This window comes from Neopelma chrysocephalum, unplaced genomic scaffold (genome assembly GCF_003984885.1).
Source record: "Neopelma chrysocephalum unplaced genomic scaffold, ASM398488v2 Primary Assembly neopelma1_67, whole genome shotgun sequence".
Lineage (NCBI taxonomy): Eukaryota > Metazoa > Chordata > Aves > Passeriformes > Pipridae > Neopelma > Neopelma chrysocephalum.
In genome coordinates this window covers 2504650-2520829 of record NW_020897726.1, presented here as the reverse complement: position 1 = coordinate 2520829, position 16180 = coordinate 2504650, and the positions used below count along the sequence as shown (strand labels likewise).

Genomic DNA, 16180 nt, shown 5'->3' with positions numbered 1-16180 from the left:
ACTATTATTGCAATTTTTCCTCAGAGAGGGCTTCAAAATACTGTGATGAAACTGGAAACTGGTTCCGCCATCCTGAGAGCAACCGAACCTGGTCCAATTACACCCTGTGCAACTCTTTCACCTCTGAAAAACTGAAGGTATGATGAAGTTAAAGAGGCAGTGGTTGTTTGGCAGTGGTTTTGGGCTGGGCTAGCAGTAAGACATGTGACAGAGAACAGAATAGCCCTATCTTTCACCTTTATTTGTTGCACAAGATTTGAATAGCATTGTTCTTGTGATTTTAGCTTATTAAATTTCTTTGATGAGTGTTCAAATCTAAGTATAGGTTTGCTATGGGGTGCATCATTTAGTAGCAATTCATGTGACAAGTTTTGGAGTATTTTTCAAATGCATTTTAATTCCTATGATTTTCCCTAATTGTCCAACAGTTATAAAATAATCTTTTAGAATCCCAATTTTGCTTTCTGTAACAATAATATTCTAAGCTGTTGATGTCTTCTCTGCAAGGCTGGTAATATTAATTTAAGTTAAAATTGTTTTTCTTCAGCAAAGAATATCACCCTGTACTCATTCTCTTTGAAAACAAATATTTATGAAGATACCATTAATCCAGAAAACCGACAAGCGTGAACACATTTAACTTTGATGGTTTCACAGAAGTCAATAGACTATTTACAATAAGGAATTAAGCATTTGCATCAATATTTCCAAAACTGAGTTGCTAAGCTGAAAGAGAAGAACTAAATATAAGGGAACCAAAAGAAATAAAGAGAGAGAAATCTGAGAAAAGCTTAAAAAAAAATCAAGTTAGGGAAGCTCATGAAAATAAACATATTTCTCAAATATGAGTGGAGCTCCAGGAAAATCTGATTACAGATTTATGACAGAATAATTTGTGATTATTTGGAATCATGGAAGGAAAAGATTCAAGATGTAATTTGATTTGAGATTTGTGTTGGAGGACCTCTTTTTATGCAGCCGAAAAGCAGTATGTAGTTATATTTAGTAATGATCCAAAGAGCCTTGGAAAAGTCTACTGGACTAGGCAGGACATGAATTCTAAAGGTTTTTGCAGGATGAGGAACCATCATGGTAAAATGGGGCTCACCTATGTGACAAGGAAAGAATAATAGTAATGATATGAGCTCACAGAGGCATTAAATGGAAGCACCATAAAAATATAATTTTTCCAGATGTTGGCACATGTAAGGAGGCAAAAAATTTAGTTCTGTTACCTATTATCCATGTCTTCTAGAAGAACAATTTTGAACATCATTCAAGCAAAGAGCACATAGAACAGAAAGGAAAATTATACGCACATCATGATTCTTCTGAAATGAAAAATGATGGAAAATGCAGAAAGAATTTGTCTCCACAGAAATGCCAAGTTAGATTATGACCTTTAATACAAATCCTCAAAAAACAGGAGTGCACTTAATTTGTAGACTATTTCCACATACCTATACATAATATAATTAACTCGGTAGAAAGTATTACTCTTAGAGAATTCTCTTGCCTCAAGGGAAGAATTCTACGGGAACAAAAAAATAACAGCATGAAAAATCTGAATAAACTAAAAATTTTGTGTGTCAGTATGTTATAAGTCCTGTGTGTCAAAAGGGACATGACAAGTTGCTAGTTCAAGGAGTGCAAAATTAGTAAAATAGTTCATTATTTGTTTGAAGTTCACTGAAAATAACAACATGCTATACTTTTGAGACAGCTTATTTTAAAAAAATTAAAATTGTGGTCAGTGTTTAAAAATGTAATGTTAAACCATATACTTTATTAGCTGACAGTTTAGCCCATTCTGATCTGTCATCATTGCTATTTTTGAAAGCTTTTTTAAGCAGTTACCGTAGTAAGTTTACATGGAGTAATCAAAAATGCAGTTCTGGGTCCCAGATACACAGTTGATTTAGCAGTTGTAAGCTGAAAGTTAAATAGATTGAATAACCAAGAGTGCTCTGGGGTGACACAGAGTGGCACGTAGCTATCTGGAGGCCTTTCCTACTTTAACTGTTTCAGCCCAAGGGTCGTATACAGGATAGGCAGGAAAACAGTACTTTTGAACAGGTCATCTGTAAATTAAATTCAGGCTTTAAGAATATATCCATTTAATGTCATGAAAAAACACAGCAACCATACAGTATGTAGTGGAAGAAATGCACACAGGTAAAAACCTCTCCCACTACTCTGTATTCAGAAAGTTGTCTCATCTTCTCTACACTTGGGTCTGCCCTCTCTGGGATTGCTGGTGCTCTCAGAATAAGTTGTCAAGCGTTTGCACTCACTAGCAATGTGGTGACTAGTCTTTGTGAAGAAAAACTGGGAGACCTAGGATATTTGCAGTTAAATATGCATAGTTCTCCATAACTTGGTGAATGGTATTTACATTCAGGTCATGTCACTTCTACGTGGTCAGACCAGTGTAAATGTGACTTTGGTTTAAATCTGACTCAGGCCACCACCACCTAGGTCAATGAAAGTAGAAGCTTATTCCAAAGTTGTAAAATGACTGAAGACCAAACTATGTAAGAAGATGTGCACCTTTACTAAAAGAAATGCCTTAATTTTCTGAATTGTTTTCATATTTTTTCTCAAGGAAAAGTTTAAAATTACTTGGAAACACCAAAAAAAAAAGTGAATAGCAAAACTTAGGGCTGAATTGCTGAAAGCAATTTCTCTACTCACTGAAAAGAGGGAGAATGCTCATGCATAGCAAAAGAAAAACAAATAAAGTAGAGCTGAAAAGAAAATAAGCTCAGCAGAGGAACTAAGGCCCTGAGTTCCTCACTGTTATCTGGAAGACCTAAGTAATACCTGGAAACTTAGAGGTTTCTCTGCATCAGGTCACCGATGAATATGTTGAACAAAAACCCAGCCCTAACAGGAGTCCTGAGGACAGTTAACTACTGACTCATCTCTAAAAAGTGACCATTAAGCTTTTGATCCCTGTTGTTTAAGTTGCTTTCAGCCCATAAAAGCTTTCTACCAATCCTGCAGCAAGCTATTCTCTTTAATAGCTCTTTTTGCAATACTTGTCCTGGGTGTATTGGAAATCTGAATATATTATGTCTGCTGTGGTCTCCTAGAGCTTGGAAAGTTAGTGACACACAGTGGGAGCAGAGATGTCACCAGTTCCTGCAGTGTAACAGGAACAGATCAACACATGTAAGAAGCACTTATCATTAGACTGTGAGTCATTCTATTTAATAGATTGCAGACATTAACAATATATAGAAAAAGAATACTTGAAAGAAAAATGCAAAATGGGAGATCGATTTTTTAGATTCTTCCTTAGTGAGAAAAAAAACACCAGGTGCCTGCAAATTGTTAATGTTTGCCTTTTCATTTTGTTAAATTGCAGATGGCGTTCATACTTTATTATATGGCGATCGTTGGCCATGCTTTGTCTATAACATCCCTGTTGATTTCCTTGGCAATTTTCTTCTATTTCAAGTAAGTGTTTCTTGCAGACACTCTTCTTTCTGAGGGATATCAAGTGGTAACCAAAGAAAGGCTTGGAAGGAAACATGGCAGTGGGAAGCAGCTCTTCTGAGTGCCTTTCTAGATAATCCTGGTAAAGAAATCTCAGCACAGGGTCCTCTCTCCAATGGGACATCTCCCAGTGTTGTGTAGCCAAGATCATGGTGTTATGTTTGTCAAGACTGGTGTAAAAGAGCAGCCCACAGGGAAATGGTGTAACTGGGGATGCAGTAAGGCCTTTCATTTACCTGTTGCCTGTTGTTCCTTGAAGAGCATGTCCAGACCTTGTCAGGTGCAGTGACTGCACAGGGCAGTGGCTTGGAGCCCCAAGCTCCTGAAGAACCTCCATATGACACTGAAGGACTAAGCTATTGACCTGAGTAGGTTCTTACAGGACTCAGCCCTAAGAGTGAATCTGACAGTACTGTGCAGCCTGCCATCATCATTAAAAGGAAAAACAGTGATGTGCTGTATCAGAACTTTAAAAGAGACTAAACTGATACTCACTGAAAGCATTGCAGCTACTGTATGGCAGCTTAACTGGAGCATTTAAATCTTGTTCTTTGGTGAACCTGTCTGCTGTCAATTAGATGTCTGTGCCTCAACTGTCAGACAGGAAGAGTTGTAAAAGATCAAGCTCCCAACAACACCACCACCAAGAATAAGTCTAGGAAACATAGGAAAATTAAATGGTTGGACTTTTCATAGACTATAAGAGTCTGTAAGATTGCAAACTCAAAACATGTTGTAAATTCTGGTTATTTCCAGAGAGGTGATTTTATGAGTACCTGTGACAACATGCCTTAATCAGATACAGAAGTAGCTAGAAACTCTGCCCAATGAACTGATGAATTCCCTTCCCATCTAAGTAGATAAAGAGCACAAAACCATAGCTTTGACAAAACTAGAAAGAGCACAGTTTAATTGGATTTGGAACCCTATAACCTGGCATGAGTTCTTTGGGACAGTAAAGACAGGATCTGGTCAAATAAGGTGCCCTAAAAGGACTAGAAAGGTGATTCCTTGTGACACATGAGGCAGGGTCAGCCTGTCTGACTCACTCTTAGCTCTGAGTCATGGACAACGCAAGATACTGATGAGTCCCAGGCTTTGTGGAAAGACTAGTCTTTGCAGCAGCCTTCCAGACAGCAACACACCTCCTCCTCTCTTTCCTCCTCCACTTCTCCTTCCCCTTCCATGACTAATCCATGACACAAAGGTTACAGGAAGAAGTAGAGAAAGGAATTAAAACAAAGTGCTTCAAAATGAGAGACAAAGAGGAGACCAAACTACAGTCATAAGAAAGTGAGAATGAAGCAGTAGGGCAGCACGGCTCATGTTACCTTCAGCTGTTTTCTGTCATCTGGCTATGACAGCAGTAGATTATTTGACCTTCAGTAGAAGGGAAACTGTCAATCAGACAGTCAATCAGATAGCAAGAGATGATTTCTGGACTGTATAATAACCTTTGACTGTAGAGGCAGCAATGAACAGCTTGCAGGGATTGGTGTTTCCCTGGCAGAGATTTCTTTTCATTTCAGTTTGGGGCGTCAAGATTCATAGTGATCTGTCATCACAGATGTTGCAGTACTTTCAGAAGGCAATACTGAAACAGTAGTGATGAGCATCACTGAGCAATACTAACTCATAACAGGAGACAGAGTATTCATAAAATGGAGTGTCTAATAGCTACATGTATCATCACATTATTGCAATATTTCTGTACTTGCAAACTGAGACCTCATTATGTTATTTGATAAAACACAAAAGAAAAGAGGGACTCCTAGCTCCAAATCACTTTCAGTTGAATTAATAAAACAAAGACATTTGTACAAAGACAGATGGGGAGTACAATAAGTCTAGATTTGCCAGAATAATAGATGGTGTGTTATGAATACACCTGCAGTTAATTGTTACCAAGGCTTTTAAAAGAAGTTGAAAAAGGATAATGGGTGGAAGGATAATCTGTGGAAATTTGTTGGAAGTTTTCCCCAGGGGTAAGGGAGAACATGGTACAAAGCATGAAAATAATTTGAAAAATAAACAAGGGGTTAGAAGATGGAAAATAAGTGGCTGGGGGTGAAAATTGGTATTATCAGTATTCATGAATGAGAAGAAATTAAAGATTCACAGGACAGTTCTATGAAGAAAAGTCAAAAGTCCTAGTTGTAATAGAGAAGTGGAGATAGGAACTCAAAAGTAAGGGTGACTGGGAGTAGGTAAGAGAACCTACCTCTGTCAAAGGACATGTAGGAGACAGAATCAATCTGAAACAAAGGGAAGCCATGAAAAACACAGGAGGCTCTGAAATTCTAAAGAGACAATAGATAGAAGCATAGAGACACAAAAAACTCACAAGTTTTCGATACAGATAACTGGCTTAGTTGTGCCTTCTTGCATACTGATTAATTATGCAGAGTAGGGAGCATACAGAAAGATGGTGGAGGCGGTGCCAAGGAGCCTTCAAAAACACCACAAAAGAATGATTAAGAACAGGAAGAGAGCCAGGAAGAGAACTAAGAGAGGTCAGAGAAGGAGGAGATTGCAGATGATTGTCAAAACCAGCAGAAAGGATGAATGAAGTAAGGGTTTGGATTTTGCTACAATGTTCTCCTGTTGGTGTGGACTGAGTCAGGCAGGTGCTGTGCCATTATGATGGCAAACACTGAAGGTCAAATTAGAAAGTGAGGGTATGGAAATATACGTTTAATAATCCAGATGTGTCTTTAACATGAAAGCTGGCATCAAGAAAAAGGACAGGGAATACTGAGAGGAAAGGAGGAAAGAGTGAAACTAAGAGAGGAAGGCAGGCAGGGAAAGGAGGTTGGAGAGCGGACAAGGGCAATATGCAAAGGATAGTCCAATTTAATAGATAAATAAGATTGCCAAAAGTCAAGCAAAGCAATGAGGAAGGACAGGAATGGGAGTGGAGACGCATGGACCTGGCTGAGATTATCACGAAAGACTGTCTCTATCTGTAACCACGTAGAAAGGCAGCTGGAGAGACAACGGTCTGCATGTCTGTGGCCAGGAGCTGAAAAAGCTGCTCCCAGTAACAGGGAAATTTTTATTTCTTGGGAAGGGGACTGATGTCACACTGATCCTGTTCTCAGGGCTGCCAAAGAAAGGCAGGCAGTGATGACCATGTCACAGTGTCCCAAGAAAAGTGGGGTTAAGTAGCATAGGCGAAATGTAGTGATGGAGAATAGGGAGAAAGACTCAGGACTGAATAAATTTCACCAGAGCTTAGGAGCAGAAAAGGAATGTCAGATGAGATTTGTGATGGGGGCAAATACAGGTGGAGTAAGCACAAGAACATAGCATAGTATAGCAACATAACATAGTATAGCAAAAAATAGCTCCAAAGAATACTCTGTTTTGCACAATATCCTGTTCTACAGCGAACCAAACTGAAAGTGCGTCTGGCCCCATATCTGGTGCTCAACATTTGCCATTAGCTGATGCTAATGGAAGACCATAAAATCAGGGCAAGTGTAAAGAGATACTCTCATTCCTATCCACCAGGACCTGCATCTCATAGACATCCTGAACCAAAAAAAAAGTCTTGGTGAATAAGAAGGTCAAGAAACGTGGTGAACATTGCAGAATGATCATAACCATAACCAGAAAGATGACCTAAAGCTAAAGGAAGAAGTCCATGAAATGACTCAGAAAATAGGTGTAAGGAGAATGAAGAATAAATGGCAGGTAAATGAGGAGCTAAAAAAGGAAAATAACTAAGTAAACAAGCAAAATAAGCAGAAAAGGGTTCAGTTGGTTAGATTAGCCCTCTGTTTTAAAGGAAAGTGCATTCTGCATTGACCTCCACATACAGAGAATCAGAAAGTTACAGCCTGTGTTCCATGCCAGACGGCAAAAGACTGCAAAAGACTCCTAGTTCTGAGTGGGAAGCTTGCCTTAGCAAGAGAGCAGTACTTCTGTTTTTTACTTAGCAGTTTTGCCTGCTTGCTCTCAGTGATCACTGAATACAGACATCACAGCATTATCTAACAGCTCTGTGATTGCCTTTCTGCAATCACCCTCTGTCAGCCTGGCACTGTGCTCCGGGGCATGGAGCACTGCAGGAGCCACCTTCTCTGCCTCAGGGGTATCTGAGGAGGTGACATAAGGTTTTGGGCATGAATTAGAAAGGGAGATGGTTCAGGACTGAAACTGCAGTCATGATTTGGTTTCACAAGAATACTGCAAACTTTTCTTGTGAAATTCTGCTACCCACAACAGCAATAAATCCTATCCTCCCCAAAATCAGTCATTTCAAAAGATTTCTGCTCCTTCTGAGCAGGAAAACAACCTCCTCTGGTTTGAGATCTCAGCTGGAGTTAGAAATATGCAGGATATCAACCCAAATCCCCCTGTAATTTAAGGAGATTCCTGCCCAAATTTCCCATCCTGTCTCACCACTAATTCCTGAAGTAGAAAATAATTTTCATCTGAGTATTTGAGAAATTGAATCTCCAGGGAACGGTTACTTATAAAGCAGTATTTCTGATGTTCATTACTTGTATCATGCGCATCTAATAATTCTCAGGGTTCTGCTTCACTGCTTAATAGCTTGATTACCATAAATAAAGAAAGGCATCAAGGGTTGAGAATGTAGCCAGATAGCTCTTTACAATATGGTCTGAAAAGCATGTGGTGCTAAACAGGTGTAAAAACAAACCCAAAAATTTGTCAGAGGTTATGGTTGCAATGCAAGGCATGTATTTTCCAATTATGCCTTGCCAAAAGGCATTCTTGAGAGACTGTTGCCAGAAAGAGCTTGTTTAAGTGACATCAGAAGAAAAATACTAATTTACGACATGTGCTACTTATTTTTCAGGAGCCTCAGCTGTCAAAGGATAACACTGCATAAGAATTTGTTTTTTTCGTATGTGCTGAACTCCATGTTTACAATTGCCCACCTCATTGCTGTTGTCCCTAACCCAGGCCTTGTAAAAAGGGATCCCGTAAGTACTGCATGACTCCTCTCCATCTTAACACCCAAGTAAAATCACTATGGCCAGGCCAAAGCAAAGAATCCCCATTCATCAGTTAACGATATCCATCTGGTGAAACACACATGGAGGGTGCGCATTCTGAGAATTTCACTCAGCCTTGCTCAGATCTTTCACTAAGCAATAAAAATCTTTGAATCTGGAACAAGCCCCAGATTTGCTCCAGCCAGCCCATCCATACAAATATGTGTCAGATCCCCACTGCTCTTGGCAGTAACTACCTGATGCTTCCTGACAAAGCCCCTGAAGGGACAGATGCCCTTAGTGACCGCCTGTCCTTCCTCACATGCACACATGCTTGGAAGGACAGGATGGAGAGAGATAGGGCTTTTCTCAAAATAACACACATAAAGATCTGTTTGCTGCATTTTTTTTTCTTGGGAGGTGGTAAATCAAAGCATTAGTTACGTCCATGCTAAGCTCTGTCCAGTTACGTCCATGCTAAGCTCTGTTGAAATCAAAGGTTCTCCACCAGATTTATGTCTCACTACACCATGTTCAGTGGTGAAATTGTTGCATTTTTTGTTCAGCTCCAGAGTAAAGGAGGGAGCAAAAGTGCCTGTTGTGGGCAAGTGAACTAAACCCTTTAATTCATCATTTACAAGCAAAGGACTGAGCCTGTGCTTTAAACTTTGCTTCAGAATAATTTTTGACATGTTCACATAAATCCCATTAGTTTTCCATTGCCTGAGCAGGTACATGAAGAAAAGCTCATCTCTCCCATTTCCTCTGTGACAGTGTCATTAGCTTTCATCAGTAAAGCAGAAAAGAAGAATGAGTGTTTGATTGGCACATGTTCCTTCCTGACATAGCAAATGCTCTACCTGGACAGAAGAGTCACAAACTATTATTTGAAACAGGAAATAGTGTAGTCACTAACATCCTTCTAAGATCCATTTAATTTGTGGTGTTTTCAAACACAAAAAGGATGATGCCACTGGCAGTTGGGGAAATTAATAAAACAAGAGCGAGAAAAGGAAGGTTTGGCACTAATCCTCAGGATTAGAGAGAAGTTGTCCTTGCTAAGGAGCATTTTTGAATTGGACTACAAAACACCATATCACATTTCTGAGGTTTATAACTGTGATGACTGAGCCTGAGTGGTGCAAGCAAGCACAGTTCCTGATGTGCATGTGTCTATGGAGGGGTGACTGCAGGAGGTGACAGGGAAAGCAAATTCCTGCTCTATCTGCCTATATCCTCATCCACAAAATCAAACTGACCCATGCAGAGGACAGTTGCTCCTGATGTCATTGCATTTCTCTGGTATCAGCAGAATTGCACTTCTCGGGGTATAATTCTTTACCTAATAGCATTTTCTGTGTAGAGTCTTCCTCACCAGTCCTGTCCAGCCCTGCTAAGCTGCAGGGACGAGGAAGATGGAGCAGTACTGTGCAGGATGCACAGGGACAGGCCATCCTGCTCTCCAGCTGTGGCACCCAGGCACAGCTGGCATGGGATCACTGACAGTGTCCTGTGCATGTGAGCAGAGGGCAGTGTGACCTTCCTTGGAGCACAGAATGATTGTGACTTCAGTTAACATGTGTTCACCTTTAAGAGTATGAGTTCGTTTTATGCTGGTGAATCATTTGCAAATTAAGTTTTTGCCAGCAGTAAGCTCATGGTCAGTGCCAGGACTGTTGTGGCCGGAGCTGCACCGGTTTCACCCTCATCGAAATCACTGGTTAACACTGCAGTAATAGAGGTATAAATCAGAATCTCTTCCTCCATCCTAGGAAAGATCAAGTCCTCCCCCTCCCACAAGGTTCAGTGAGATTAATGCAGACTAAGGCATGTTGTGAATTCAGAACCATCCATATTCAAAGAATTCTTACAAATTTTCAGGCTGAAAGAATATCTGCATTCATTTTTAAGACAGATCTTTCAGTGTCTAAATGGCATGAAGCAGAGCAGCAATTCCCATCATTTTTCCCAAGGTCTTTATATTCTTGTTTATATTCTCAAAACTCTCAGAGTAATGAAGGAAACAAAGGACCATGTAATCCTAGTGGCATCAGATTCACTGATCTGGCATGGTGTGCCATGCCCAGAATATGAAATATGGATGATTAAAGGACATTCACAGCATTTGTAAATGACACTTCTGTGAAGAGTATTTGTTGTTTATGTGGAGCAACTAAATCTGAGCTGCAAAGAAGTCAGTAGCCATCTCTGAGAGAGATCTGAGCTCTCTCAACAACATTATGGTTGCTTTCTCAATGGGAGGTCACTATCAAATTAACAGCTGCCATCAGGAGAGGGAAAAGGAGGCTTAAGAGTCTAAGAATAAGTATTTATTTTGGGACAGTTTTCCTTGTCTTAGTTTCCTCGGGAATTATTCTGTCTGTATTTCAGTTGCTTGCTCTTCTTTTAAAGCTGTATCTATTATTAGGCTATCTATTAGTAGGCAGAGATTTCTTCAAAACTATTGCGGCATCATGAAGTGAGGGATGATAGCCTTCATGTAGCCTGGCCCCAAGGTATTTCATGTCAAAATAACCTCGAGTCTATCAGATCCTGTGGATGGTATTTTGGCAGTGGAATCCCTACATGCAGCCTCTTACTTAGAAGCCAGAGAATCACATTTCTGGAGGAAAGGACTTTGTCATGAAAAAGTCCAGAAGCTGAAGGCATCAGGTCCTGGGGCTTGTTCCCAGGTTTTCTGTCTGCATCTTTTCGCTCAGATACGACCTGCAACCGGATACCTAGCACAAGGCCAAACTGCAGACTGAAATGTCTCTGTGAGAAGTCAGATTTAACCTACCATTCTGCCTAATCATTATGTACCTGCACCATCTCTGGACCCTGAAGCTCTGCCATTGTGACAGTGAAAAGTCACAGGACAGCTGTTTCCAAAATCAGCAGAACTTCAGCATCCCAATTCTTGCTGTCATCAGCTGTGGTTCTCTTGTTTAGCCACAGTGGCCATTTGCAACCACTGGTGTCTCTACATGAGGTTGTTGAAGCAAAGCACATCCTGGCTGTATGAAAAATGAGTGAATCCATTCCAGATTTGCTGAAATTCATGACATGCCTCCAGAACTGCTCATCAAGAAAGGTGTACTTACTTTACTCTCCCATCTGAGCTATATTTAATGGCCAGTCTTCGCGAACGAAGATTTTGGGAAAGGTCTTTTACCTTTCCAGCCTGCGCAATGGATTTTTTTAGGTGAGACACAGCCTGCGCTGAACTGAGCCCACCTTTAATCCTAAGGTTCATCTGCCGGGGCCAAGCAAGCTTGGACAATGGCAGTGAGGTCCTCAGGACGTAGGTTTGTTTAGAGTGACCTTCTCATAGATGGATGGCCTCACAGGGCTAACGAGCTCCATCTGCCCAGGGGACCGGGGAATCGAACCTGAGTTGCAGTAGTGAGAGTCCTGCATGCTAACCACTAGGCCACCAGGGTCCCTCATCTGAGTTATAGCAGTCTCTAAAAGACTATCAGTCTTCCACAGTGTGGAGCTGTGTTTGATCTAAATCTGACACTAATTTCTCCATGCCTTACCGAGGCTTTTTATCATTTTTTCCCTTTGGTTTTCCTCAAGAGATGGGAGAGATGACAAAGTGAGGATGACTTAAAAATGCAGGATAGGACCTGAGAGACCATAAGTTCCTGTCAATTGCCCTGTCTCCAGTGCATCTGAGAGACTGAAAGGTAAATAGATGATATGTCTTTAGCTCCTGAAAACACAGGCATAGAAAAATGTCAAGTAGCCACTTCTTAAATGTCAGATCAACAAGTACAAATGCTAACAGTTGCCTTTTTGATGGCTTCTGTGCTATACTGTATGCACATTGCATCCTCTAATTAACTCCTGTTGTATACAAGGCCTCCAACATGAACAGACCATTTAAGAGCTTAAGTTTTGATATTTCTCTGGGAATATGAAGCAATTATGTCTAGAAACCTAGCTGATGTAGGAGCAACTACTAATTCAAGATAATTCAAATCAAACTGGGGGTTCCTCTCCAAGTTTCCTTACCTTATGCCTTTAACAGATTGTACCTAAGATATGAGAAATTTGAGTTGGAATTGCCCAAAAAGTAGATTTTTCATAATCCTTCAGAAGATGGACTCTTCTAAAAGGAATTCCCCTCAGAGGGACAGTACCAGAATGTTTCCATTTTTCCTCACTGGGATTTGTCTGTTTAAATGGCAGTGCTGCCAGTGCAGGCAGCTGTGTCTCAATTCAAGAGACCATTTTCCTCACTCTAATGCAGGTGGCTAAAATAGGTCAGGTTAAATAAATGAAGAGTGCTCATTCCTCTACAGGGGCTACTTCATCCTGCACATCTATACCATGAAGTCAGACTTTCAGGTTGTATGAAATTAATACCATCCATGTTATTTCACTGCCCTTCAATGACTGCTGTGCAGACAAGCAGTATTGCCCATTTTTAGCCACAACCCTGCCACCCTATGTCTCTTGAAGATATTTAAGACCAAGCCGAAGTAACCTGAAGCAGAAGAGAAATAAATGAAAGGGCATCAAAGTGTCTTTACAGATGACAGTCAAGCATGTGGAGTAAGAGTATGGAAGAAGAAACAGTAATGACTTTCAGCAGGAGGCAAAAAGCAGAAGGTTTGGGCAACTTATGTACATGGCCTTTAGCTTTAGGTGGCGGAATGAGCTATTAGCCCAAAATAGGTCAGTTCTTTGGATGATTGAGCTCCTTTCCTCACCATTTCACCTTTGAATGTCTTATGGTTGCGTACACCCAACTCACTGACTTCTAAATTTTCTGGTTTCCCCTTGGCCCAATGTCCTTCAGAGGGTTGGGGGCTCCCCCTCGCACCAGTTCTCCTCAGGATGGACACTGGAGCAGAGTCTGAGTGCATCTAAAACATTACGATATTCATAAGCATTTAAGGTCAGGCATGTTTTACATTTGGACACCAGTTTTTTAAATACTTACAGCTGACCTAGTTGTCCCATGCTAAAGACAGACAAAGACGCATCCAGGGACTATCCATCTGACTTATTTCAGATATATCCTTTAGGATGAGGTAATTTGTACTGTGATCTCCATCATCTCTGTTGACACGTTACCTTTTTGATTACAGGAGAGACAGATTGGGTGCCTATATTTAGTATCACAAATACCAGTCATATCATTAGAAAACTCTTGGAGCATTTAACTGAATCATGGAGTATATATAGGCATGTCATCAAAGCTATATATCTACCTAGTACCTAGGAAACGCTTTTGCAGGTTACGCCTCAAACATAGGGTAAGTACAGTTGGCTGTTAAACATACTCCACCTAGCCTTAAACCAGCCTGGCTCAGGGCACGATGCCAAGAGCTCAGCTATGCCTGGATACATGGCTGAGTAGTCTCTGCCTTGTCCTATCCTCCTGTGCCTGGTGGGTCTTGCTCAGGTGTAATGGTGGAGGAGAGGTGCCTGGAATAGTTGCAGCTCTTACCCCTTTTCATCAGAGATTATCTCCCACCACTGGGAGAAGGTGGCAGCAGATCCTGTCCAAATGAACAGCAGGTTGCACTATTTCTGTACTATTTTTTTAGGCTATCCTGACTGCCCTTGTTTTCTCTCCCTCTCTGATGGCCTCTCTGCTCTCCTCCATCGGTCAGGCTCATACTTACAATACCTCCCTAAGAAGCTGCCTCCCTGCAGCAACCCCAGCTCAGAAACCAAGCTGATAAAACCCATCTGGCATGACAAGGCTGTGTTTTGCTTTGTCTGGTACCCCGCATGACACTTGCCATGGTGCATCCTTCAGGCAAGAAGCTGGTGGCCACTGCACATTGAGACAGAGCCATATGTGCCATGGGAACCCCTCCAGAGCTCGGCCCTGCGGAGTTTGAAGCTGCAGCCCAAGCATAGCTATCACTACAGCAGCTGGGACTCAAGTATGTGCAGATGTCACTGTATTAATTCCTGTCCAGAATGTGTAATTCTGGGCTAGCTGCTTTCCTATAGCATAGACATGGACACAGATGCTATTAAGAATATCTCCTGTTGTTTAATTTCATATTTTACTTTCTTATAACACAAAACCTAGCCTCCTTCTGAGCCACTGTGTACATTTTGTTCCATAAATGATTTAAAACTATATTAAAGCATTAATCTTCTTCCAAGCCCCAGTATGCCAGGTTTCTGACTGGAACACAGTTTAATGGATGACTCATTGGAGATACATTGTATAATGGTATGACTTCTGATAGCCAGTGATTTACAGCTACAATACTTAGGACTGTCTTGTTTTGGGAAATCCTTTTATTGCTTATTTGTGCTACATGTGGATACTTGGAATTTAAGAATACTTTTACACAATAGTGTTCTAATAGAAAAAAACCCAAATTTTTAAGACAGAGCAGTAATCAAACTCGAAGATAGTCCTTTAAAATGCTAAGTTTAGAATGTTTGAGAATATATTGTATTGGCTTCAAAATGAATTTGAATAAATCATGTCTGGTCTCCGTGGCAAGGCCTCCTTAAGGAGGGTCCTTTGCTGCCATGCGCTGGGGAGGTTTCCCAGAGGTGAAGAGAATAGTGAGGTCAAATATGTTTATTTCCCTTTAAACAAAGATGGCCCATATAGCTGGCTTGGCTTAAAATCAATAACCTCGGTTGGCCTGTTCTTATCAATTTATTTGAAATGTCAGTCAGGTTTTGTTATGCACACTGAGGGGCTATCCCACCCTCACTTTCCATAGGGGAGGCTCTCTGGAGTGACAAGGACTGATGTAAAACACAGACCTCCCAACGTGACAACCTGAGTCCCTTCAACAAGGAAAGCATCGCAAGAATGAGGACCCACAGGAATCTGTACGACTTTACCATAACAAAACTGAGTCACACCTTTCACTCTGACTGAATTACTGGGATGACCTGCTCAAAAACAGTTAGCAGTTTATTTTGTATTACGTTTTGTTATTATTGTTAAAGGTAGTATTCTGGGGTTTATGTAGTCTGAGGGTTTTATCTTGATTTGCCCTACTGGGTATTGATGATAGTTAATGGTGCGGTTTTCTGTCCATAAGCTATACACTGATAACCTTAACAGAGAAATTAAAAGCACATGCGATGATGGGGGTGCTGGATTAGCTGAGGAGAGCAGCATGCCAAGTACATTAGTGTGCAATTCCAGGGTCCTATGTAGCCAGATGGACTTTTGGGATTCCTTCAACTGGAACATTAACAGTGTTTATAACATGCCAGTATGTCCTGCAAAACATCACAGACACCATTTGTAGGTCCTCCTGGTAAAAGGAGAATAAAATGTTTACCTTCTTCTCTGGGAAATGTTCCAGCATCCTTTTGAGATGCTTTCATTGCATACTGCAGCTGAGGCATTTGCAAGAGTTACATGACTCACAGCAAGATTTGCAAGTGAGAAGAATATGACTGACTGTATTCCTATTGACTCTTTCTGCCCCGAGTTAGCCAGAATTTAAGGTCATTGCAGGTTGCTTTCATGAGGAAGGAGAACTGTCAATAAAGGAAATTTTTTTCTTGGGTGCTGTCCTGCAGATCAGTAAAGAATCTTTCTCAGTTTCTGTGTCCATTAGTGCAGTGAGAACAAGTAGCAGGAGGCAACCTCTTTGCTTGCAGGGTGAGTTTCTTGCCAAAAAAAGGAGGTGCTTTCTTAGGTGGTTACCTGGCTTTGAGGGCTTTCCTGATAATTTTTTCACACTTTCCCTTGCTACATA

General features: G+C 40.8%; 1 protein-coding gene across 1 annotated transcript in view; it reads left to right on the top strand.

Moving 5' to 3' along the window:
• Positions 1 to 16180, top strand: part of CALCR (calcitonin receptor) — a 156106-nt gene that overhangs the window by 112837 nt on the left and 27089 nt on the right. Inside the window, exons 6-8 of the mRNA XM_027684792.1 lie at positions 25 to 137; positions 3371 to 3462; positions 8330 to 8456. Coding sequence (XP_027540593.1) covers positions 25 to 137; positions 3371 to 3462; positions 8330 to 8456 — 332 coding nt within the window. The remainder of the gene's footprint in view (positions 1 to 24; positions 138 to 3370; positions 3463 to 8329; positions 8457 to 16180) is intronic.